General features: G+C 43.1%; 1 protein-coding gene across 2 annotated transcripts in view; it reads right to left on the bottom strand.

Annotated features, from left to right (window-relative positions):
• The window catches only part of SPRED2 (sprouty related EVH1 domain containing 2), a 59,346-nt gene that overhangs the window by 8,309 nt on the left and 24,143 nt on the right, over positions 1-26,894 (bottom strand). The window contains exons 1-4 of one of the 2 annotated variants that reach the window (XM_064414930.1): positions 25,996-26,149; positions 18,002-18,179; positions 16,495-16,663; positions 13,702-13,766 (exon numbers count right to left, since the gene is read on the bottom strand). In XM_064414930.1, coding sequence (XP_064271000.1) covers positions 13,702-13,766; positions 16,495-16,663; positions 18,002-18,179; positions 25,996-26,012 — 429 coding nt within the window. In that variant the 5' untranslated portion in view covers positions 26,013-26,149. Of the gene's footprint in view, positions 1-13,701; positions 13,767-16,494; positions 16,664-18,001; positions 18,180-25,995; positions 26,150-26,894 lie in introns of those variants that run through there. The other variant, XM_064414929.1, reaches the window with a different exon arrangement.

Here is a 26,894-nt window from a genome sequence, read left to right as displayed (position 1 = left end):
TACTGAAAACATGCCCAGTAGTCACAAGAGAGAAAAGAACCCAAGACTGAAAGTTATTGGAACAGGGAGTCTGATAACAAACTCTGTTTCAACATGCCCTCAAACGCTCAATTACGAGAGATTTGTGCTGCTCATACCAGAACCTTCTGAGTGCTATAGCGGTCACAAACTCTTGTGGTTTCACTGCCTGGATAACAAAATCATTAATCACGACCATAAGAGTAATTTTATAAAACCTGTGCAACACATTTCCTGTTGCAAGCGAGCTGGATGTATCTGAGCAAGCACACATACTGCATGTGTGGTATGGCTGCTTAAAGAAACAACACCAGGCTTCTACAGGCAAATGATGGCACTGTGGTAATTTTAAAAAAAGAAAAGCATGTCCTTGTTTCCCCCTCAGACTTTCAGAAGTGACTCATTAAATTAAAAAACCCCAGTCATTAGTAAAGAAGATTATGTTAATCATTTACTGCAGTTTATTTCTCATTGAAATGGATTTGTTACACAAGAAGGCTAATCAGATACCTAAGCAATAAGCATAGATGAGCATCTATGAAAAGAACATGAGAAAATGAAGACTTCTGCTTCTGAACTGGACTGATCACCTTGCCTCTAACTGCTTCACAGACTAGGTTCACTCTGTGTGATGCAACATGCAAGGCTGACTACAAAAAAGAAAGATTCCTGTCAGAATTATGAAGCAATACAATCTGTGGCAGCTTGTCAGAAATTGGTTGCCAGAGGGAAATTATGGAATTCTGTCACTTAACACTTCCAGAAGTGCTCTCTGCCAGCTAAAGGATTTGCAAGCTTGCTGTGAAAAATAACTGTGGGTCAAGCAAGACAAGATTTTTTTTTTCCTCTCTAGAATGGTTAACGGTTGCATGAAGCAGGGAGGAACAGATGTATCATGATGTGGAACAATTAGCTTTATAAATAATGGTCCTGAAGGAATCAAAAGCCCATGCCAGCCTGGCCTTTGCAAAGCACAAGCCAACCTGCTCTCTATCACCCCGCTCCACTCCTCCCATCTCCCACTGCCATGCAAGCCCACACACCACAACACTGGGATCTGAGGGGGCCTCTTGACATGCAGCACAGACAAGCAGAACTTGGTGGGGCTCACGGTCTCACCTTTACTGAAGGCATCCTTCTGCACCAGCCAAAGCTCCCTGCAGCAGCTCCTGGGTTCACCTGTGGAAGCCTGACCATGCTGAAGAAGAGCCCAGCGCCACCTCATCTTTTGAGAAGGCATCCCCACCATTCCCAGGATGAGAAACCCAGCTCTGCTTGGGTTGAGGATGAGCCTGGAAAAGTGACAGCCAGCGAGCTGCATCCTCCCATGCCACAGCCCCACCACCTCCGGCCGAGACCTCTGCAACGGGCTCCCCACAGGCAGCCCGAGCCCTTGGAGTGCTCTGCCCAGGTGCAATCCCTCAGGAGCCCTGGCACAATTTCACTTGACCCTTTGCTTTCACTGGGATATGGGGAGGCACAGCTGTGCTATCAGTACGGAAAGGAAGAATGATAAAGCCAGCCAAACAGTGCAGCAAGTGAGTGATACTGAGCTCTGCGCCAGCCTGGGCCTTATCTATGGAGCCGCTGTTTAGGAACGTCACAAAAAGGAAGTCTGAGAGTTATTTCGGATGCATGGCAGAGAAACTTCCACCTTTCCAAAGAAATTAAGATAAAATATAGTCTCCCAGAACTCCCTCAGCTTAATCTTGCCAGACCAGAACAAGTCCTTCCGTTCTCCTCCAGCTTTTTTTAATTTTATTTTTAAAGCCTAAAGAGGTACAGCACTGCTGACTTTCACAGATAGTGGAACAGCACAAATCCTAAATTTCGTCTCGAAAGACCTTTTTCTCTCTATTCAAGACATTTAGAAAAGGGAACAGCTGACATTTTCCATCAACCTCTAACTGCACCCTGTATACTCAAGACAGCCCATTTCAAAGAGACCTTAGATTATCCAAGTATTAAGAAAAAGATTCAGTGTGAAAAATCTTTTAAGATGTGAGACTCCTGTCTCCTAAGCACAAGCTTTTAATTTGTCATGGCAAGACAAAACCATGGAAGAAAATGCTTTTGTCAAATTTCTGTTTGTTTCCCATCACTGAAGACAAGACAGAAATTGTATTGCAGAAAATTGCTTCCACACATTTTGGAAACATTTTGCCACTCTCATCCACTGGGGATGGCTGGAGCTGAATGTAGTTCTGCTCTGCTGAAAGTCTGAAGGAAAAGCTTCATGTTAGATCATATTCCAGTTCTGTTCAAAGACAAATTGGCTGTACACAACCATTACAATAAGCATGGATTCAGACTTGTCCAATACCAGAACAGGAGTAGAATTTCTCAAATGTTTGTTTTCTAGTCATCTCTGAAACAAATACCAATATAAAGTGCAGACAGCTAGCTATTTTTCATTGCTATCTTTTCTTATTTTAAGTTTTTGTGGTTATAGCTTTTAGTGCCATAAAGATGCTGGTGGCTCTGCTGGCTGAAGTCAGCAAAACTTAAGGACCATTTATTAGAATTCAGCACACAAGATCATCTCCATTAAACTCCTGCTAAACCCGACTCTGGCATCATTGGGCAGCTCTGCATGGGCCACAGATGTGGCTTAACAGCTCACTTCAAGAAGTGAAAAGAATATATGAGACTCAGACACAATGAAATGACATGACAAACACTCAGATGTGGTAAGGGGGGGAAACCTCAGGGAGATTTTCCTGTTTCACTACTTGCCTCATACAGGGCATCAGACATGTCTGCAAAAGCAGGCATTTGAAGAGATACAAAGAGAAACTCTGTCTGCAGAAGTCAGAGGAGGACTGAAGTCAGTATCCCATTTTGCTGGGACTCAGATCTGGACCAGAAACTCTGAGCAGGTCTGTTCACCATTTCCTTCCCAGGGTACCCTTCCCCCTTAATGCACCACTGGGCTAGAGCACTGCTTTGACAGAAAGTCTTTGCATCGGGTACTTATAAGGGAAAACCAGAATGTTTTAAGGGGGAAAAACCCCAAACCACAAGCCCAGCTTCTAGGGCTGCTCCCCCAGGCAGCACAGCAATCCCACAGTACAGTGGTGAGAGCAGGGTGGCTCTGTCTACCCACAAGGTGCTTGTGTCCTCATCCATGGAGAGCCTCTCCTTACCAGGACTCCCACTCTTTCTTCTTCATTCCTGCAACTCCTCCGTGCTGTGACCTGATTGGATTTCTCCATGCTGAGACAAGCTACACTGCTTCAACAGGATCTTTTTACTTAAACCTGGGAACTGTTTAAACTAACCAACTGCTTAAAACCACCTAGGGATAAAGGATGGCCTTTCCCTTTTGCAGAGGCTGTTAATATGTTTATACCTTGAAAATGACATCCTGGTGTGGACTACAGCACTGTTGGATGCTCCAGCATACAACATTTGTGCTTGTACAGCTCTGCAAAGATTAGCAGAGCCACTTTCTCTAACAATATTATCCATATTACCACAGCTGTCCTCTTCTAAGGCCAAGAGAATGGCCACCATGGTCTGAACTGCTGAGGGGAGGTGATGGCCACTGCTTCTCTCCTCCCCCAGTGCCATCACCTGCTCTGTGGGTATGTGTGAGTGCAGGACCACAGGAATGCAGCCCAAAATCACTTCTGCATCAGCTCCCTGACCTCTGCTGACCGTCCATGTGGTGGCATGGAGGTACAGAGAGCAGAGGTGGGGGAGGCTGGAAGGGGAGCTCCTAATTTTCAGGTGCTGACAGGGAACTTAGCACATCCAACACAGCCAAAAAGCATTCCTTTTGCAAGATGGGTAAAGAAATTAAGGAGGAAAGTTCATATGGGGGTGTTAAACACTGGACAGCTGAGCACAGCTGGGAACAGATGGCTCCACAAAACTCACCATGAATCTCAGCTCTTCTATACAGAAACTTTCAAGGAGGGGGCAGGGAATAATACTAAGGGGGGAAGAAAAACACTAAAGCAAATTAAAGTAGCTAAGCTAAAAGAATTGATGCACCTAAACCATCATTAATGTCTTTGCTATGTATGCTGCTGCCTCTAAATCCAGCAGCGCTCCTCCTATATAATGCAACAGGTTACAAACAGAGTGAGAAATACTAAGTTAAATGCAAACTTCCCACAGAAGACTGATATGATATTTTAGGAAGTCAGTTAGGGGTCATTTATTCACACAGTTATGAACATCGATGATATTTTAGCTGGAATTTATCACCAAAATAGAATCCAACAGCTCATGCAAACTTTTAAAATATCCTCTTCATATGCACTGCAAATATGTCAGGCTCTGCTTAAAAATGTAATGGCACTTATTTACTTTTGTCTTTCCTTCTCCTCTTGCAGAAAGTGCCAGAGACATAAGAACTGCTTCCTAAAATCACTTCTGATTTAATTTTCATAAAGTATTTACAAGATACAGGGCAAGCAAACCTTTAACAAAACACAGGTGAGGGAAGGAAACAGGCCTATTTAGATGCAGTTCTTTATAATGCATTTCTGTACTGGGCAGAGGTCCACTCTGAGACTCTTGTATTCTGTTTTTCATCCCCAGTTACTACCAGACACATCCTGGGGGGCAGAGGGGACATCACTTTACAATATTTTTTCAGTCAGAAAGTTGTGGGGTTTCTTTATGGCTTTTCATTTGTTCTTTCTTGCTCTCTTTTTTCTTTCTAGTGGTGGGAAGGGGAATCTGTCAACTTAAAGAAAAATCTTGAAGCTTCATATAAAAGCATGTTTCCTTGCTTAGCTTTACCAAACTACTCCTTTTCTTTCCCAAATTCTCCAGGAAAAGAAAGCCCAAGTAAACAAACAAACAAATACCCCCCAACTCCAATCATTTGAGAGGATCCAAAATTCAAGGACACACTCTAGGCAGCCTCAACTCTCTGTTTGTTTTGGGTTTTTCTTTTCTACCTGTTACACAAGATGACGGATTCAAATCAGATTTGCCAGTGTTTACACAGCAGGTGGGAATTACAGACTCCTTCATGAAGAGAAGAGCAACTCATTGGCCCCACAGCTCCCACTCCGCTCCCTTCCTATCACTGCCCAGACGGATGCTCCAGCTCAGCACCAGGAGCCACATGCTTTTCCCCCTGCCAGTGGTGCAGAGAGCTTTGCCTGCTCGCTGCAGACCTGCATCCCTGCGCTCCCACAGGGTTGTGTGCCAGGCAGCCATTGCCTAATCCCTCCTGCTGCAGCACAGGAAATTGTCAGTCATCGCTCTGCCCCCGGCCAAGGCTGCCTCCTTCCAACAGTGTTTACACCCTGTGCTGCATCTACTCTGTCTGTCACCTTCAAAGGCAATGCCTGGGGCCAGCCAGGACACCCCAAATCCAGCCGTCCCTGGTGCTTCCTCCTGCCCTGGGACAAGGCATTTTGTTCCAACACAGCAGCCAGTGAGACTGCAGCTTACAAATACAGCTGTCTGCTGAAAGCCACTTCCTCAGGCTGGATATGCAAGTAATGGAAAAGGCCACTTTCTGCCTCTGTCAAATTTTCAAGCACCCTGAAGCTGAAAGAAAGGCCTATACACTTCAAAGGCTGACTGCATAGCCCAGATTAAAGAGGGAATGTAATGGAAAGCTGCAGTCATATCAACCACGTATTTTTAAGGTAAAAGCATACATTTGGCCATAACACACCCCCATCAACACCGCCTCAGCTATCCTGGCATCTCCTCCCAGTCTCAACTGAAGGATGAGCTTCACAGCAGAAACATGAAGGAGGAAAATGCCACAAATCCGAAACCACACACAAGTGCAAGAACAGAACCATCTTACTTGTATCACAGCACAGCAGAGGTCTTGCAGAAGGCGATGGATCCAGGGCCAGGGGTATGCAATGAATTTCAGGTGGCACCATGAACATTGGTGGGGTGGCAGAGGTTTTTTGCCTCCCGCTCAGCCCATCAGCTACAGTTTCCCTTGAGCCAGCACTTCTGCTTTTCCAGCCCTACAGCAAGCTGGCTCCAGGAGCCAAACCACCGGAAAAGTATTCGCTTTCTTTTATAGGGCTAGTTTTTGGTTCACTTCTCTGGGTTGGCTCAGCACAGCTGCGCTAGGAAAAGGGGGATGGAGTAGCCTGTCTCTGCTCTGCTGAGGCTAAAGATGCATCAGTCAAGTTGCATCCCACAGTTGTGGTTTCATATAGGTGTTAAAATAACTCCTGCAACCCCAAATCCTGCTCCCCCACATCAACTTCACTGTGCATGAACTGTGCTGCAAAAGCAAGGTGGGGGAACTGAGATGGCTGAAAAATAACTTGCTTTTCACACAGGCATCTTGACTCAAATCAGGTCCCCCTTACATAATACCAAAGAAATGCTCTGGGAACCATGGCTGAACAAAAGCACCAAAAAAAAAAAAAAAAAAAAAAAAAAAAATCAATCCTTTCCCGCTCTGCCGCTCTGTTTTATGTTGTATAAATCCTTTCCTGCTCTGTATGTTATGAAAGGGCAATTCACTCTTGTTGGTTCTATTTTGTTTCTGACACATTTGTGCCTTAAATACACAAATGCACTACAGCATCCAGATTCAGATGAATTAAAAGGGAACACGCTCATAAACAGCTTCACACTTTAACTCATCTTATAGTTTAAGTACATCACTACCCAGCCAAATTATTTTTTCAGAAGACAAACATGCAGCTAGTTGATTGCAAGTGTGAAATGGTGCTACAACACACCCTGATCACAAATTCACCAGCTTGAAATTACAGCTAGAGAGGCACCAGCCAAGACACCTTTGTACAAGGAATCCTACAGGCAGGTCTGCTGGTGACCCTTTTTATCTTAAAGGCTCATCCTGCAAGAAAACAACATCTTAAGTAATCTGAAGATTACTTAAATTAATGCAAGTTGGGTTATACATAACAAAATAATAGAGTACAAAATGTAAAGAGCTGGTACACTGAAATACACCATATCATCATCCAAGCACAGGGAAAAGGCAAAATGGGTGTTGAGAAGGAGAGCAGGAGAGGAGGAAAGAATCAGGAAAGAAGGAGAGAAGGAAATCTCTTTTGAACTGCTGGGGCAAACTGAACAAAACTGAATACTTAACTGGTGAGCAAATTACAACACAAGTTCTGGCAAGATGCAGCTATAAGGAAACTTCCACCACAGCAAAAGATCAAATTTCCGTTTCCTGCAGGATATATCCCAATCCCACTGCACAACCAACTGTGTTTGTATGTGGGAATGGTACAGAGCCAAAAAATACACTACAAAAAATGGTCTTGAGAGGAAGAATTGTGACAAGAGAAATTGCTTACCCTCAGCAAAGTAGCTCAGCACATCCCAGTCATTGCTATAATTAGCTACATAAAAAACTACAGAGCAGTGAGCCTTACAATATCTGATAGCAATGCAGATACTTTTTGTTTAATAATTTGTTTTTATTGTAATTAATTTAGAGTGAAACAGCAACAAAGCAACAGAAATTCAGTCAATTTGGGAATTGTGTTAAAATGCCAATTTCTGACCTGCCGCAAGAAAAGCATGTTTTATCTATCAGAGAGTGACACAAAAGCAAAAAACCCTCATGAGAAATATAATAAAGCAATACATAAATCATGCAAGACCTTTACTCCCCCTCCTTTCTTTTAAAGGAAGCAAACAAACCTTCAAACTTTCTCCTATCTGCTCCCCTGAGCTCTTCACTTCACTTACACCTTATGAATCTGTTACATACACAAGAATAAATACATTTTATGTTCTCTGTACCTCCACACCACAGTAATTTTTATATATCCTTCTGTCCAAATGACAGGTTATGAGTAAGAGTAAGCAAGGACAATCTATAGACTGAAGTACATAGTAATTGCCTCTACATTTCTGAAGGACTTAAGGAAAAGAGCAGCTGCCTTTCCAGATGATACCACTGTTTCAGTGACAATAGTATTAAATTATCAGTGAGTACACCCTGCTTGCATTAGCAGAAAGAACAAGAAAATAAATGGGTTAATTTCCAGCACCACTTGAAAGAAACAAGAGATACTGAAAGAAAGGGAGAAATACAACACTAGAAAATAAACCTGACAGCCACAGAAAAAAGTTTCCACTTGACCTTCCCTACTGAAAAATCTCTCTCAGCATTGGTATCCATTCCCATTGAGTGATGTGAATTTGTGTCGGCAAAGTTAACCTGAAGGCAGGAAAAAAACCCAAACAGATAAAAAGCAGCTAGCCTTAAAACTGGTGGATAGTCAGGACCTTTTCAGGTTTTTGAGGGAAGGATTTGAGCCCGCTGGTTTTTCTGTGTGTGAATTTCTCTCTTCTTGGCAAGTACTTTTTTTTCCCTTTAAAATCTGAATTAGAATAGCTGTGGTTTACAATGCAAGCCCAAAATCCAGACATCAGAGGATGTGGCTAGCAGCAATGAACCCTTTGGCTGCTCACACAGAGCACAGCTGGCTGCTGGGCAGGAAGAAGAACAGAAGGCAGGCCATCATGTCCTGTCACTGCAACAATCCTCTTGTCGGTCTGCTCAGCCTCACAGAGCAAACAAGGTGGATTTGCTCGAGGTGACAACCCCATCATTCCCACAGAGAGCTCTCTGCCTCCAAAATGCATTTTCCCCTTCGGCTGTCTGAGGATGGCATTAGAAAAAAGGAAACTGCAAGCTCTTGTGGCTCCTCAATCTCTGAGCACATCTTCTGACTGAAACACATCTCACAACTCAGTTCTACTCTCAGCAACATCGTTTTCCACAGAGGGCTGGGATGAGAGATGCTCCAGCATCCCACAGAACTTACGAATATATTCCAAAGTATTTGGACTGGGTTTCCACTGTCCACTTTAAAGAAAAAAAACCCACAGTTGTTCTTTAAAAGAACCATCTGAATGTGAAATGACCAAGCCAGCAAGAAAAATTAGATTTAGTGTTTATCTAGCTAATATATCTTCTAAATTTTAATAGTGAGGCTGTAACATGCTTGAGGCCCAGATGGGAAATGAGAGTATACAAAAGGTTTTAGGGAAAGGCAGCAGGGATAAATCTGTTTTTTTAATTAGGAAAGCAGAAGAGATGCAAGGGGGACTGTAATGCAAACATCTGCCCCAATATGCACTGTTCTAGTGGAGAGGAGGTAATTGTGTCTGTCTCTGAAATGACTGTCAGCAGTGTCCAAGCCACATAAACTTCCTAACTCAAACATCCCCAAGCACAGGAATCCATGTTCTGACAAGAAAAAGGCACAAGAAGCAAAGGATTGCTCCAAACACACAACTTTCTAGTGAAAACATGAGCCTGAAGACTTCTGCTGGAAGTCCAGGAAGAAAAGCAGTGGCAGCAAGATCTGTCTGTATTACCTTAGTGAAGCAGGGGAGTGTTTGCCCCTTCTTGCAGTTGGGGAACCAAGAGATGTAAGTTTTTAGCCAGGAGTCAACAAGAGAAGCAATGCATTGAGTATGTGCACCTTGAAATGCAATTTTGTTGCTCAACCATGCACCTCTAGATCACGCCTGCTTGATGTGCCAAACTCTCCAGGTCTCATATTGAAAAACAAAAATAGGGGTTTTTTTTTGTTGATTATATAAAATGCATGTGATTTTAACATGCTTATCACACTTAGTAAGGTTGAGTTTTGCTGTGTTCTCCTTTACATTCCCCTTTAAGCTAGAAGAGACTACAGTCATTTTTAGAGCCACAAATCAGAACAAACATGGGAGCTGCTGTTCCTCCTGCCAGTGGGTGTCTTCTCTTTAGCACTAAAGCAGGCACAAGGCTGCAGATTTATCTGAAAAACACATGAGTGGTGTTTCAGCTGAACTGGTCATAAGGTTTCAGAACAAACACCTCTGCTTTTTCAGATGGGATGCTAAAAGAGGCCATTTCAGGCACTCTGCAGACTCTGGAAGACATTGACCTTTTTTCCTTGGAATCAATTCACAATTTTAACTTCGTAGTCATGTGGGATTATTATCTGTAATTGAAAGTAAAAGTGTAGATTAGGGAAAAAGATTTATACAATAACTCAATTATATGGCAAATTCCGTGGCTGAGGAGCTACAGAATACATTCAGTCTGTATTAAACCCTATTTCTGAGACAAATGTTAATTAAAGAAGGCTGAAGATGCAGGCTGGAGGGATGAAGACAAACAGAACAATCTCAGCCTGTTGCAAGGACAGTGTTTCCCCAATGGAGACAGAACGGATGGCCAGTCTTACTCAGATTGCATCTCTTGAGAGGACGATTTATAATGTACAAGACAGAAGAAATTTATTTGCTAACATATGGAAAACATTTATGGGCTCTTTGGAGGACCTGAAACTCAAGAAACACAACTACGTATTGTTAAAACTCCTAAACGGAGATTTCGTTTTAGAAATAAGCATTTTTCAACTCGAGGCTGTGACATTTAGCTCTATATACTGTTGTTTCCTGCCCTGTCAGGTATGAATTTCAGAACAGGTTGTTTGCTGTAGGTCTAAGCCACAAGAGAAGTATTAGCTGGCAAAGTCCTGTTTTTAAAGACATAACCCATGCTTCAGAAAGATGGATGGGGAGCCTTTGCCATAGGGATGGGGCAGGATCTTGCTGCCCAAGTTATCATCTCGATTCTCCAAGTTACAGTCATGGGAGGAGACAAGACTACTGACACCAAGTGAATGCTCCCATTCACCTGTCCACTTTCTGATACAAGAGGACAAAAAAGTCCTTCTGATACAAGAAAATGATCCTCCACTAAGCCACACAAGGTCACAGCCTGCAGGAGAGCATCTGCCAGATGTTCTCTTTGCCAGGGAAGCAACCTGCTGGATGCCTGGAAGGGCTGCAGGCTGGCTGAGAAAAAACAGGACGGATGATGCACCAGGTGCACACACAAAACCACTCACATCCCATGGAGCCATACTGGAGCTAACAGGAGCAGGGGCCTTATGGAAACCCTGTGTCAATCAACAGCCAAGAGCTGTGTCGGGGTCAGGGCTTGTATGGAATGAGGGGGGTTGTTCTACAGCTGGGAGCATCATGTTGGTGCAAACATCTGTGCGCGATGAAGTCGGGATGGCCGGCCACAAAGCAGCTTCAGAAATGTGAAGCTTTAGACCCGCTGTGCTTCAACAGATTGAAACATCTTCAAGAAGAGCAGGACCTCGGGCCAAATATTTGAGGCAGCAGTGCAGCAGCAGCAATGGCTGAGATTTTCAGAGAGGGGTAAATGACTGATTAAATGACTCAATCATGCAGATACTTTTGAAAATTCTGCCGCACGCAGTTAAGTTTATTCATGCATGTGTGGGAGAGGGGGAGGATTGTGAAGATTTTAATAACTACCTTAGGAAATAAAAAAGAACAAATGTACTTTCTCTTTAAAACAGAGAAAAAAACCCAACCAAACCCAAAAAATCCACTGCTGTGGCTGAAGAAGAGTTTACAGAAAGCTGCAGAGAAGTTTTGTGTGGAAGGATGACCAAATGGACTACGATACACAAGTCAAAAATAAGTGCAAAGAAAGAATGGAACAGAAGGGTAAAAATAAAACATTTCACAGCCCTATCAATTTCTTCCAGTTTTAAACTGCTCTATGCTTCAGTATGTTATTTCTGGCTTATGCAGTCTTCATACTTCACCATAACCTACCAGATAAATAGGAAGTTGAGAGCTTTGAAGAACTTAAGGACTGCAGGAAAAGGAAAGACTTCATCCCAGAAAAACAAAGACATATTGGGGAAGGAGATGTCCCCAAAGCCTTATTCTTGAAGCATGACAACACATCTGCCCTAGTGTGCCATTCTGACAAATAACACCATGTGAGGTCCCACCACCAGTGAAATCCCACCACCAGTGCGGTCGCTCTTGCACTCTGGAGATCACAAAACCCTGCAGAGAGCACTGCCAGGCAGGACACAACTCATTCCCCAGGTGCCAACAAGATGCCAACACTGCTGAGGTTTCCCTCCTTGCTAATGCTATTGAGCAACTTGTTCCTCCTCCTCCATCAGGCGTCCTACCCATACATGTTTGCATGGCAGGGAGACACTTGTCACTTCCCCAGGGTCAAGTAGGTGGGAAAAATCTCCTGCAGTTCTGGCTCTTCATTCTGAATGCAGGAGTTTGAGTGATTTTGATGCAGCTGGAGCAGGAGCCATGCAACTTTTTCTATGTAAAACACCTCCTACTTAAAGGCAACAAACTGGTGGACAGTCAGTCTTCCTCCTTGTAAAAATCACTCATTGAGCTTAAAAATCAACACTCAGCCACAAGATTGAGCTTGTGGAGAATCAGCCAGTAGGATTTTAGCAAAAATACATTCTCCTGTTTCCACAGGCCACTCGTCACTGCTTAAACATTGAGTATTCCAACGTGTAACCCAGTGAGAGCTGGGTCACACTCATCCAAGGCACATTTTGACAGCCATCCGCTTTCTGAGGAGCACAGAAGAGCCACACACACATCAAGAGTGACTGTCCACCCCCAGCAGAGCACAGCTCATCCAGGGGATTTGGGAACAAAGCAGTACATATTGGTAAAAGGCTCTGGCTCCACTGGTGCCTCCCCCGTCTGTCCCATCCCAGTGCCTATAAATCACTTCTGGCAGGTAGTTGGGAAGCAGCTGCTAATGATAGTTTTGCTGCAGAGTGCAGGAAGTCACCTTTTAACCCTGCCTGCTGTTGTTTGTCTCCCTGAGCGTGACAAAAGGACAGATGTGGACAACATGCTGGCCCCTGGGAAGATCCGGTCAAAACTCAGCAGGGAATCTGATGTGGTCCCATGCTGGCAAAGCATCACCCTTAAAAAACACCTTTTGGCTTTGGATGCTTCCTGGGACTCATTTTCAAGCAGCTTGATGCTTGTACTGATTTTTTCCTCCTTCACCCTAAAAAATCCAGTGAAACATCCCACAGACAATTTTGAGTTTGCTGTTGCTGCACTGAAGATATCCCACCTTTCCCCTTCCTGCCATCCAGGCCCCACAGGACAAGGAGGGCATTTGTAAAATAACCAATATGTGCCCATGGGGGTTGAATTAAGGTGAGCAAATAACTTTATTAACAGCCCATTGAATAGCACAAATCAGTCACATTTTCACCTGACAAAGTTGGTTTTTTTTACTTTTTAACTTTCCTTTTGAAGTTAGTAGCTTTAGTTTCAGCAAAACCCCGTAATACATTTTAGACAACACCACAAATCAACCTCCAACAGCTCACTCCTGTTTAAGTCACTGCTGCTTAGACAGATGCCACACTACTGTTCCTTCTTCCACCTGAAGAACACCAGTCTGAACTTTCTACATTCCATATACAGGTGAAACACCTTTAAAGTTTGCTTGTTTACAACTGTGATCCAAAACCTTATTTCCTTGAGTATGCACCTGAGTAGCAGACCCCTTGCTAACTACCTGAGTCTGCAGGAAGTTTCTCAAGGACAGAGAGGAATATTAGCAGGTGTGTGCAGCACCTCTGTCTAAGCCAAAAGAAATTCAAAGGTGATTATTTCTTCACTTCTAGCCCCTGACATCACCTGCTCTGACATGCTTTTCACGCGGCGACAGGGGGCCAACAGGAGGCCTCACATTCTGTAGAGGATATACTTCCATCAAATAAAACACACCCAGTGTCCAAACACGATGGTGGCTGAACGCCAACCCTGAGGCATAAAAAGAAAAACCCCTTTCTAACCTGACCATGTAAACCTGAGCACAGAAGTGAAGAAGCTTAGGTGACATGTACTCACAGTGAAAACATCATCGTCGCCAACCTCGGCCTCGTTGTGAAGGGTGGACGAGGAAGTTGTAGATCCTAGAAAAAAATCAAACCAACAGCTTTTTAAACACATGACATTTCCACGATTTTTTTTTTGAGGCTGTTAAACATTTGGATTCTCACAGGTTTCCGTGTTGTAGATGCGCGAAAGACTGGCTCAAATTAGGGAAGAACAACCCATCTGCTGGTAGCTGGGCTGGAGAGGTAAAATCTGAAAAAGTATTTCTTGAAATGCAACTGTGTGGCTGCCAATGCTAATTAACAATGATAAAAATAGCAGTCACCATTTCCAATTACAGAAGACTAATTTCTGAAGAATGGTAAAGCTATGTTCTAATCAGTGCTCCAGGCTGATTCTCAGCTGTCAAGAAATCACATGTGAGTTTTTCTTCACTTACACCCTAAGCTGGGGGGGGGGAAGAGAAATAACCTATAATTTAAAATAAAATGAACCTCAATTTGACAATGAAGAGTTAGATTGGATTTTTTCCCCTTTGAATTTTGGAAGTTTTTATATACTTTTATATACTCTAAAGATCTTCTCTATTATCACCTGCTTCTCAAAGAATCACCTTGCCCCACGTAAACAAAGTACCTGAAAGGAGCTGATATGTGTAAAACCATAGACAAGAGAAAAGTACTGGGGTGCAATTTTCATTGGGTACATTAGGCAATCTTCTGGAAAAGTAGGGAAGCATATAAAAAAAATTCTAGTCACCCTGCAGCAGGTGTTCCTGCAGAACTGCTCGGGTGTTTGGTGAGCACCCAGATCACAGAACGGCCTCAGGGTAGGGGTGCTCACCACTGCTGGCCTTGACACCAAATTTATGCTGTACCTAAAAAGCAGTGACTCCTCTGCCTATACCCAATCAAGATCCCAGAGGCTGCCAACGAGCAGGGGTACAGCCAGAGGATCTGCTGGGGGAGAACCCTCAAGTCAAATGTCTATTTTTCTGATGGAAGCCCACTGCTAGACTGAATTAAGCCCACATCACATCCCTGACCAACACAGTAGAACGGCTGGTACCACCTTCATTCTGGAAATTTGTTAAAATAACGTGTTTTATATAATGCTATTGGCACCAGCCTTGGCTCCTCTGAGTTGCATCATCACGAAGATGTGCAGAGCTAAGTGTGAAAGCCCACTTAAAACACTGAGTAATGTGGAAACATTTGTGCCATTTGCTACATTAGCTTTAAAATTTAAAAAAAGCTGAAGCTCTATGGAGCTGCATAGGGTTCCTGTACCTGTGCCCCAAACTTCTGATGCTACAGGGAATAAACTACTGTTAAAATATTCACAATAAAGCAGTAATATCATGATATGAAGTTCTGAATGCGCACTTAGTTGTGCTTAGTATTACCTGCTGAATTTGATCAAGTATGTGAACAAAAAATGAATGATAAATTAAATCTACTGCCCAACACTGTGTGTGCATGAACAAGTTATTGTTTTTCATTCAGAAAGCCTTATTTGGAAGTTAATGAGGAACACATTCATGATGATAAGCCTGTACTGTTAATGGGATAAATATAGATTTCCTAATTTTGAAGTATCTGAGATACAGCAGAACTTGATTTTAAATACCTCCACTGTAAAATGGATCAAGAAGAGCAAAACAGGAGTTGCCAAGTACTGGCATCTTCAAAATACTACTCAATACATTTGAGTTATTATCTCCTTGAAACTGCACAATCCCATGCCACTTACATAAATCATCCCTTTTATGACTCAAAATGCTTCACAGTTTTAACAAGAAGAAGAAAGAAGCAAGTCTACCTGTAACTTCTCAATGTTAATGGCACAGAAAAAAGCAAATTTCTGAGAACATCCTTCCTCTAACTGATGAGATATTTACCAGCAAGGAGCCCTACGGGATTAATTCTCTTCCAGTATCTACCATGTTAAAGCAAGGACAGGCTATTCAGAACATGAAGTTGTCTTATGGAGCTAATGTCCTCAGAAAGAATACACATCTGTACATACATGTGAGTTAGTATCCTCAGAAAATGTACCATCTGTATACAAAAATATCCTGGTCACACAGAAAGAGAAGGCAAAAGGCTTTGGACTACTAAGTCCCTATATAAACTAGTATGGTTAAAAAAATTTTCAAGAAAAAATGCATGAAGAATCAAATTTCATTAAAATAAAGTACAACTGAATTATAGCTGTATTGTGATTGCCTGATGCAATGAAATGTGAAAAGAAAAAATTTATGACAACTTCAAAGCACACACAATTCAATTGCATTTTTTAAAGAATTAAAAAAACAACACCCCGAAACACAACAAAGTCTTCAAGAACTACCATTCAACTAAGAGGATGCAGACAAAACTAATTACTTAAAAACAAAACCAAACTAAGTTTTATCCAACTCCAGGCAGGAATATAACAGAGATGAGATTTGACTGCAAATAAAGAGCCTGGGCTGTTCGAGTTACCATCACTAGTGTGAAACCCAAGCCTATCAAAAAAAGCAGTAACAACAAACTTGATGATAAATAACAGGGAGAAGTCTGGACAGACAGGATTGAAAAAATACTTGACTGAAACACCTTATCTTTTCTAAGGGATGAGAAAACTCAATTCCTAAAAGCTGGGGCTTGCTCACTGTAGCATAAGGGCCCCAGCTGCACTTGGACACATGCATAAGAGACCTGCAAGCCCAAGAGCTGATTTTAAACATTTCCCTCTTCCCAGCTCCCTGACTCAAACCTCTGCCCACTCTTCCAAAGGTGCAAGTGTCCACCCCCACGCTACCTTCAATGAGGTCCTCGATGGCTTTCCTCACTCCTCTGTCGAAGGCTCGAGCGTCAGCGGGGCTTTGAAAAGTGAGCCCAAACTTTCTGTTGTCAACTTTCCAGTGGTGGAAGGTGGGGTTTGCCTTCGTGTACACCAGGTCCTTCTTCACAAAGCACTCCAGCACCACCTGGGAGGGCGTGAGCCCCAAAAGAGGAGCAAAGTCACTTTTCCTACCCCAAGGACACAGCCAGCATCGGCTCAGGCTGGACCCAAAAAGCAAGCCAAGTCATGCCTCACATGGGGGAACATCTTTCCCTACCAAATCATGACTAATAAACACCAGACACGGTAATTGTTCTCAAAACCATTGCACATTCATCTTTTGCTTGTGCTTTGAGTAGGCGCTCACTCCCTACCCCAGGAGCATGTTTTGGACCCAGTGTGGCACAGGTTAAGCTAGTGGGGGGCTCAGGAGGAAGGAGAACCTCTTCCCTCAATAATTTTACTCAACAGAAATTTTATCCACCAGCAGCAGATTTAGGAGGTGCTGCAACACTCCCCTCACTGTTTTTAAATTGTTCACCCCCAGCCAGACACTCATGTCAAGTTCTGCTGTGCCAAAAACCATCTCCAGAGTGATGCTCAGGGACAACAGGAACGGCTTGTCATGTCTTACTCTACCCCTCAAAACCCTAAGCATGGCTCCCAAATAATGTCAAAAAAAGCATCCTAAGCAAAACAACATTGCAAAAGACAAACCATAATTGAAACAGCTTTAAAACACCAGTCTTTTTGAAAGCAAGATCATTTCTGACTCAAATAATGCATTTTTTAAGCCTGTGGAGGAAGTGCTGCTTTTAAGCTAGCCCCTGTCTTCACAGGAGTGCATTTCAGAAGAATCAAATACATAAAAACAAGATAATAAATGATAACATTTCAAGCGGCCCCTGGAAATCAGGAAAGGGCTTTATTAATTTGATTTGTGCAGGGATACAAGAGAGCTCCTTTTTAGATAAACAGCTACCAGGAGAAACCGAGTGTGTCAATTCATAAGAGACAACTTGTCTTCATATTCTCACTCAGCTTGTTCAAACCTTGAACAGCACGCAGCATAAATAATTCATGGCCCTTTTAAAAGGCTTGCACTGCATTACTCAGTGCAATGTGACTGGCTTCATGGGCTCTTTACACTTCAATTCACTTCTCACTTACCCCCGCACTAGGTCTAAGAAAAAAAAGAAAAAGCCACAGGCCCTCTTTCATTCAAAGGGGATCTTTGCACGTGGATATCAAAAATTTACCTGCTCCTTCCAGGTGGCCTCACACTAGCCTAGGTAGCAAAAGATGGCAACTCCAGATGAGGATTGGGTTTGTTTTGTCCAATCCAATATTATTTCCACATGCCTGTTTTTTTTATATATTTAAAAAAGAAAAAAAAACAAAACTTGCACAAGAATACAATAGCAATAGATTTGGGATAATTCTCATTATAAGAACAGACAAAAGTTGAATTAGGATCTATTACCAGTTTGTCTTTCTGCCTTTCACCATGGATTAGAAATCCACTTCTTCCATTGCCCTCCGGGTACGTGACCTTGCAGACGCCAACTCTACTGAGACCGCCTCCTTCTTGCGGCAACCATCCCCCACTGGAGTCATCTCGGGTCATAACCACAGCTTTGACTCGCACAATATAGCTGTCACTGCAATGGCAACAAAACAAAAACAGAACCTTTTGTCAGCATCACAGTCGCATCGCAGCAGTTTTTCTTGAGGGTGGTATTTAGACGGCGCTGCGCTGACCCCAATGGAGGTTCTGCCCGGGATGGAAGACCACCTCTGTCATGGATGGCCTGGAACACTCCAGCCATCGTAGGAAACAGACACACCAAACCTCAAGGAATGAACCTGCCAGGTTTCCAGATGTCAACACACAGATCAAACAACCTGTGGTCCCTGACACTCTCTGCCTCCTGCAGCTAGGGACAGGGATCAGGAGAGTGGGGTGATCCAGGCCCAAGGCAAACTCCCACTTTGGGGCATCAGGTCTCCAAAGTGCTGGAAGAACTCATGGAGCTCAAATTACCCATGAACAAAGTGTTTCAAGGTTTCTGCGATCAAATTTGTGAAGTGGGCTTTGGAAGATGACACTCAAATTCCCCCACACCTGTGACAGTTTTATGGGGAAAACTCCACAAATGTGGCTCCAGCTGGTACCTCAGATGAAAGGAGATGGGAATCAGCTCAGCTCAGGTCATCAGGACCATAGCTTGCCCCTAGGACAGTCTCACCAGCATTTCACAGGGCTTTGAAAGGCAGAGCCTCCTAACCTCACAAGAAACTATTCTGGAAGCACCTAAGATCTGGGGATAATCCAGACGCCCACTACAAAGGTTTAGAAGAGCCCCCAAAGTGGGAGACTCCAGGCCTCCCCTGTACCCTTTCCACAAAGCAGCTGCTCCATCATCCACTGGGGACATCACCAAGGTCATTTAGAAGCAGAAAAACCCCTAGAGAAGGCAAGCAAAAGCCACACACTTTGCACGGAACATGCAACAGACTGCAAGCTAAGACGGGCTGTCCCCAGCACGGAACTGCTGGGAAACACCCAAAGGAGCTTTCCTGTCCCCGTGCTGCCGCTGCGCCGGCGCCGCCCATCGCGCGCTGGACATGGATTAACACAGGGATGCTGAGGCCAGTGCCCACGGCTGTGACGCCCTCACAGGAAGGTCACCACGGTGGGCTTGGAGGGCAGCCACGCACAACCACGGCACTGTCAGCCGCAGAGCCACCCAAAGGTGCCACAAAGCTGCTGCAGGGCACTCAAAGCTGGGAACATCCACAGGGATGAGAGGGATGTGCCCATGGACTGTCCATCTCCAGGCCACCAGGTGACCTCACCAAGAGAAGGAAAATAACACACAGAGGGCTTCAAGAGGCAGCCTTTCAAAAGGACAGGTACTATCCTTTATGGAGAGGAATTCCTCCCTGTATCCAGGTATTTTCCCAGTATCCTGTACAGCATGACAAGCAGTAGTAGCTTTCTTCACCCTGCACCATGTAAAACTGCCTCATTTTCAGACTATTTTTGCAGCAGTTCAGGTTCTAACACTTGAACTCCAAGCCTCCCTTTCTCTAACACAACCAGATCTAAGCTTCTAAGCAGCTTCATGGATCCTACCTGCAAGCAGTTTCAGGACAAACCAAGGGAAGCTGTGAGCATCTTCAGGGACCAGCTTATCTCTTCTGATCTCACAAAACACATGCTGCAATTTTCTTTTCACAGCCTTTATTATATGGGTATGCCAACCTTCTCACTGGACCTACGCAATGACAGCAGTGAAAAGATGACAGAAATTCATCCCCTGCTGCCCTGAGTACTTTGCAATGGCTGATAAAAAGCTGTCCAATCTGATACACAACCACAACTGACACACACAAGGTATTCACAGAACTGAGAAACTGTTTTTAAGAATATTTTTGCTCAAGTCCTTATAGCAGCTTCCTGGTACCGTAAACAGGGCAAGCGTGTCTATAAATGGAACCAGTTACCTTTTTATTTTTTAATGAAAACCTGTTTCTAGATTTTACAGTGGCAACTTTAATCTCCTGACTTCCTGATACTCAGAAATAAGCAAGATACTTCAGCTAACTTCCGACTGTGCAAAAATTGAGCTGCTTCCATCCAAGACAGTTTTTGTTTTCTTCTTTGTACCTTTCCCATATGGTCTATAAGGATTAACAATTCGCAGATTAAGTACAAAGAAACCCAACTATACATTTCTACATCTTTTTACTATTCCCAAAGGATCCTTTCTGGACTTATTTTTAGCTGTCTTCTGAAGTCAGAGCCGCTCAGTACGACCTTCCCTCCTATCCTCCCACAAAAGTCATCCACAGAAACTGCTGCTTCTCCTTCCACACTTGAAAATTGCCACTAGCATTATAGCTTCCTGCAGGATTTACCATTCACTTTTATGGCAGCAGTTGGAGCCTTTGGCTGTCCCAAAAGTAATGTTGCCTTCAGTTACTTCGCTGCAGAAATTGTCCACTTAAAGGAAAATTAAGCAAAAAGCAGCTACTCAGTACTTTTTGATTCCTGACAGTTATTCACACATTTCCATCACCTCTCAGTGAATTCTCTAGGCTCATAATTACATCTGAGTATTACTGGATACCTATACATTAAAAATTTAGGTGCCATAACTATCCCTGCCTACTATAATGACAATCTGGTGGGGCACAGAACCATACGGTTTTCCTCTTCATATCCACATCTATCCATGACCTATGGCACTCACAAACTCTGCCAGCACATGCCGAGGTAACACCATTTAATCTGTGTTCTTCCCATCCTGAAGACCAACCTCCTCAAATATAATAAGCTAGAAAATCTAGTTTCCACCCCTCTACCCCTGCAAGGTGGCCTTTGTTCCCCTATTAGACAAGAGCCTTGTCCAGCAGAAGGGTTCACCTTTGGCAGGGCAGGCAGAGCTCTGGCTCCATTAACATAATCCCTTGGCACACTTTCCTGCAGGATCAGAAGTCACCAGTAACACTGGAGCCCTGTCCCCACTTTTGCTCTGCTCCAGCCACAGCCACGTTTCCCAAAGCGCATCCTGTGCTAAGGGACTTGGAAATAAAAAAGAAAAGATAGAAGGAAAGTAGGTAGTTAAGGGTTCTGAGGGCTTGACATCTTGGTCTAATCACTGGATTAGGACTCAGAAGCTGCACGTTGAATTTTCAAGGCTACACACAGCTTCCTCCAGTCTTCTATGTCCAAATCCTGCCTGCTGTTTCCATCCACAAGCCTAGAATAGGCAATGCTTCTTTCCCTTATGTCAGTGTTGATAAATACTTGGGAGGTACTCAAATATTTCAGTTCCATATAAGGATCTTGCTTCCTTAGTGTAAAAGCTGTTTATTTTCTTTGCTATTTCATTTTACGCGACTGCATCAAGGCTCTGGCTGATTCTAAATATTCCAAATCCTGAGGAGCAAAGGAGCAATCTGCAAATCCCATGTACGTGCCACTGATGAAACCTTGGTGCACTGGAGTAGCAGAACAACCACATTCAAGCCATCCATCTGCATTTTTATCATGGTAACTGCAATTTGACTCTTTCATAAGAAATGGTTAATGAGGTACATGAAAATATTTGTCCATTAATTGCCCATGACAATTAATGAGGTACTGATAGCTAAAAATGAAACAATTAGAGAAAACCCCACAGTAGCCTTAGATCCCCATGTTTTATTGGATCCTTGAAACTTTTCAGACTGCTCTAATTGTTGGGTTTATGGCCTATGTGCTATGCTTTTCAAGCAAACTATTCTTAATTATGCTCTTAAATGCTATCTTAACCCTACAGATTTGTCCTCAACAGCCTTAAAAACTTGGGAAGAAAGTATCTGAAGGGATTACCCAGCTGCATGGCAGCCAGCCAGCATGCTGGCTGCTCCAGGTTGTCTGCCTGCCCCACCCTGAGTAAAAAAAAAGAAACAGAATGAACTTGGGGAGTAAAGGTAGCGCCAAAAAGCACGTGTTGTTTTTATTGGAAGAAAAAGAGAACTCTTTAAAAATTATAGCTCGTGGGTATGCAAATATATCTATAAAAGTAAAATACAGTCTGTGCATGTACAATTGCTCTTCCGGAGGACACAGAATTTTCCTAAACAAGAAGTGACTGAATATGACCTCTGCCATCACTGAACCCCCGTTTCAGTATCTACAGTCCAACTCCCAAAACATTTGTGGGTCTAAGAGACAGGTGACACTTGAAGCTGACAGAAGTGCTGTCCCCCACCGTGTACACATGGGGCTGCCATCATCCTGTGCTCTCAGACATAAACCACATCACCTCCAGCAACACCAATGGGGGACAAAGCCATGGCTGCAATCCTGCATCCAGGAGTAAACAACAAACAATTCACTCCTTAGTTAAGGTTTAATTTCAGCACTGTCTTTGTAAAAGGAGGGTCAAAGTAGACAACTCCCTTCCACCAGCTGCTCTTCTTTTCCACTTTGCTTCTAAAGCAGCAACTGCAGATACCATCGGAGATGTCTAAAAATCCCAAGGCGGAAGGAAAATATAGTCCAACCCACCACATTTACTACTTTTTTTTTTTTTTTTTGAGTCACATTTAGTATCTAAAACACTTCCCAGACACCTTCCATAATTCAGTAATATTCTTCCTTCTAGCCAAGTTACTTGACCAAAATACAATATAAACTTGGACAATATTGCAGCCATAAGGCACTTGGATATTTTCCTCCCTTTCCAACTCTACAGCTTACAAGGCTAGGAGAGATCCAGGTCTCAGAAAAAAAAGTATTTGCTCTTAATGGGTTTCAACATTATGGACTACAGTCTTTTAATCCATGCACTGACATTTCCAGATCCCAGGTTTCAGGGAAGAGCCTTAAAGGACAGCAGGAGGCTGCTAATGCAAGAGCAGCAGAGGTCAGGCAGTTCAGCTGAACCAGGCACACAAACACAATTTAAACTATTTGGATCCAAACAAATGTAACTCTACGATTACTAGGGAATAATCTGTCTCTGGCTGACCTGGATATATTACACAGTGCCAGGTGTTTTTCCTGCCTCAAAAGCTCCAACAGCTGGAGTTAAATCCATCACATTCTGCCCAGGTGATTGCTGCAAGTTGTATTGTGAGGCTCCTCTCTGCAGTTCATCCCACAGCCAGAAAGCAGGGACATTAAAAGCTGCTATTTTTGGAGTCCCACTTCCTTGATCTGTTGGTTGGTTCGTGAAGCTTCTTGCAAATGTGACATATCTGCAGATTATAACCAGCATTTTCTTCTTCAAATCCTAACTTAGCAATTTGTTTGAAAGCAAACTTCTGAGGGTATGCAGCTATAGCAAATTAAATTGATATTTCCACACTATTTAGATTTCCAGCAGGTTTGAAACTTTTCCATTAAGTATCAAAACCACTACTTATCACCAAGAAAAAGAGACATCTGTGTCTCTCTGGCCAGATCAAATATTAGAACGGAATCTGAAGAAAACCATGGAAAATCTCCCAAAAGTTTTTCTTGCCCTCACCTCTGCATCACACCAGGAACAAAGAATCTCTATACCTGTAACCCAACTCCTGTATAACCAATTTGCAACCTGTATTTTTCTGTTTTTCAAATCAAACACCACCAGAATAAAAAGGCACCTAGGAAATTTTAGTTTCCACACAGTCAAGAGTAAATACAAGCAATTCAGTCCCCACATTCCTTGCTCCAGAGATGCTGCCTAGAGCAGCCCCAAAGGCAAAATGAAGAAGGGTCAGGTCTCCACAGCCAGTGCTCAGCAAGCCTGGGTTTGCCTCCAGCACTGCAGCGCATCCAAAACTCCTCCATAGGAAAAACTAATAGAAGGTTTGTTTGGTCTGTTGTTTTGCTTTTTGTTTGTTTTTTTCCCCAGAAGAAAAAGGACTTCTCAAAAATCCAAGACACCTGCACAACCCAGCCGCACGCCTCCACATCTCCCTTAAATGCCAAAGCAGTGAGGAACAAAGGAACCCTTTCACCAAAACGTTTGTTCAACATTTAAGGCTGATTTTATTGAGTTTACAAGAAACAGCTCTATCCTAACTAGCTCAAATGGGATTTCATAATTAGTTCAGATCCTTCCAGGAAGTATATGAAAATTAATTCCTGAAATACATATGTACATTTTATATTTTATATATAATATATATATATGTATATTCAAAAATATACACATTATGTAGTCCTGCATGGACTAAATCCATTTTTTTTGGCCAGCATAACATCCTTTCCTGTGCCAGACTTGCCCAGTGATACCCATGAAGTGCTGTACACATGGGCAAAACCTCAAATGAACTGGAAGCAGCTTTTTAGGGAAAAAAGCTGGCTTACAAGCATGCTGATAGGCGAGCAAAGATACTGGTGCAGCTCTAGGTCTCTCCCCAGAAATTAGCTTATTACACAAATGATTTTGAATTAAAATGACATTTTAATGGCATTGGGGCAGATTAACTTATGACTTGTGTCTGTATTGAAGCATTTATGTAACATTGCTGAAACTGTGTTAGAGCTATCAAAAGTTACGAATGTTGTTACAAAAATTTAATTTTTTTTTCCTAAAAAATCCCCCCCAAAATTTGATTTTTTTTTTCTAGACAGCAGCCATGACATCACTGGGACACACATTCTAATGACAGAACTTTTAATGACCAACCATTCAATGAAATCTCTTAAAAAATTGCCTTAAAATTTGTTGAATGGGTCAATTTTGCAATAAATGGTTATAGGTGCACATGGTGGTACGCCTTGAAAAGTTAAAAAGGCCAGCATTAATAAATTTGAATAATTTGACCTGCACCTCACCTGCAGTACAGGCAAGAGTTGCAGCCTCAAGTCCTCCTATTTTCGTGCAAGAGTATGAAATATTAACAAATTACAAGGAAGCTAATTAGCACTATCATTTACAGTAATGAGTAATAAATTGTTGTTGCATGACAGATGGTATTTGTTTTATACCACGTTTAAGATAAGCAAAAATGACATAAAAGTTTAGCCAGCCAAATAGGTAGATTCGTAAGATCTGCATCCTGAATTGATTCCCCCACCTAAAAGAAAAATATCACAACCAAGTTTCTACCCTGATTTTTTTTCTAACACAAACTGACCACAAGCACTGCGTTACTGCTATCCTATACAAGCTAATGAACAGCAATACTTAGAAAAAAAAAAAACCAACAAAAAAACCCCCAAAACTGACAACCACAGAAACTGCATTCCATAAAAATGATTATGTCTACAGACAAACACAGTATTCCTGTAAACTCAAAGTTTACAAAGAAAAGAAAAAAATCGCTCACCCAAAGGAAATTGAATTTTCCCCCACTCTCCTCCATTTTGCTCAGTGGAGACTACAACTATATTTATTCCTCTGTAAACATCCTCAATGACACTTATGTTGTAACTACGAAGAGCAGATAATATTTTGCAAATATTAAAAAAATAAAACAATTCTGTGACTCAATTCCAGCTGGGTCTGTATCAGAGGAGGGGTGAGGGAGTAAGCAGGATAACTGCAGTCTAAATCTAAAGGGTTTTCATCTTTTGCCAGATAAATGAACATAAAAAAAGAAAAGAAGACATTCTTGGCTACATCAAAACCAGCACACATTGGTTTTGCCTTCAACCTTTTTTTATAAATCCCCTACTCCATCAAATGTCCGTGAAGAGGGACATCAAGGGAAGCAGCTTCCCAGGCAGCATCTATTTTTCCTATTGGAATTTCAAGAAAGGGTGAATATTAAACCACTAGTTCTGAAAAAAAATAAATTGATACGTAGCCATAAATGAAAGGTGGTGCTTCACAGAAGAATTCATACATATTCACTGATAAATTATATGCTGATTTAGACAACATTCAGAAGGGCTGTGGGGGCAGATGGGGGGGGTGGGAAGCAGACGAAAAAGAACCCCAGGAGTAAAAAATATGGAATTATATGCAGCCAGAGGACACTTACCTGCTGGGGGATGCCATTTCCTCTGCATTTTAAACCTTTACTGCTCCGTTTTAGCAGCATTGCCACCAGCAGCCTCCCTGTCTGCTCCGCTTACCCCGTGTCCCAGCTGGCTGCTGCCGGGCGGGCAGGCGGCTTCCCCCCATGCGTGATTCAGTCTCCTAGAGGGATGTGCTGCATTGTGCGGGGTGAGTCATCCCAGAGGTATTCTGCACAGTACAGCCCCAGCCGGACCATTACTCATTCGCAATATCCTCCCGGCTCGGAAGAGAACATCGACCAAAGATCCTTGTTTCCCCACCCCGGTTATAGGCTGGCAAAAAAATAAAATAATTATGATACAACTGCCATAAAGTCATGACGGGGGTGAATAGCAGCAGCTGATGGGGCAAACATGCTGCTGAGAGGCTGCCCAGCACGGCACCCATGCACGCAGGGCTGCAAACAGGTCCAAGGTTGAATGCAGGTGTCATTTCCTCTGGTAGCTTGTCAGCATTTTGTTCCCAAAAGCTGCCAACACAGCGCTGGGACCAAAGGTCCAAACAACTCAGAAGGCTTGGAGGAAGCACTCAGCCTTCCCATAGGTCTGCCTCCATCACAACTTTTAATGGGGTTTTAAATACTTCCAGTGGACAATGAGTTGGTATCTCTAAGTATCAGCTACAGATCCTCCTATACCCCATCTCTGCTGCAGCCACACAACTTTAGTGCCAGCAGCGGCATCCCTGCACACGAGCTTTGTCTCGGACACTCCGTCTCAAACACTCCCTTGCTTCTCAGGAACCTTCACAACTCCTGGAATCTCTTGCTCAGCCAGGGTGTCGTGTACATCCCCACAAGTTCTATGACGATCCCTAACGCCCTCTCATTAAAGCAGAAATGTTGCTCAAGAAATGCCTCAG

Source organism: Passer domesticus, chromosome 3 (genome assembly GCF_036417665.1).
Source record: "Passer domesticus isolate bPasDom1 chromosome 3, bPasDom1.hap1, whole genome shotgun sequence".
Taxonomy (NCBI): Eukaryota; Metazoa; Chordata; class Aves; order Passeriformes; family Passeridae; genus Passer; species Passer domesticus.
Note: the sequence above shows the minus strand (reverse complement) of the source record. Positions and strands in the feature narration are given on the sequence as shown.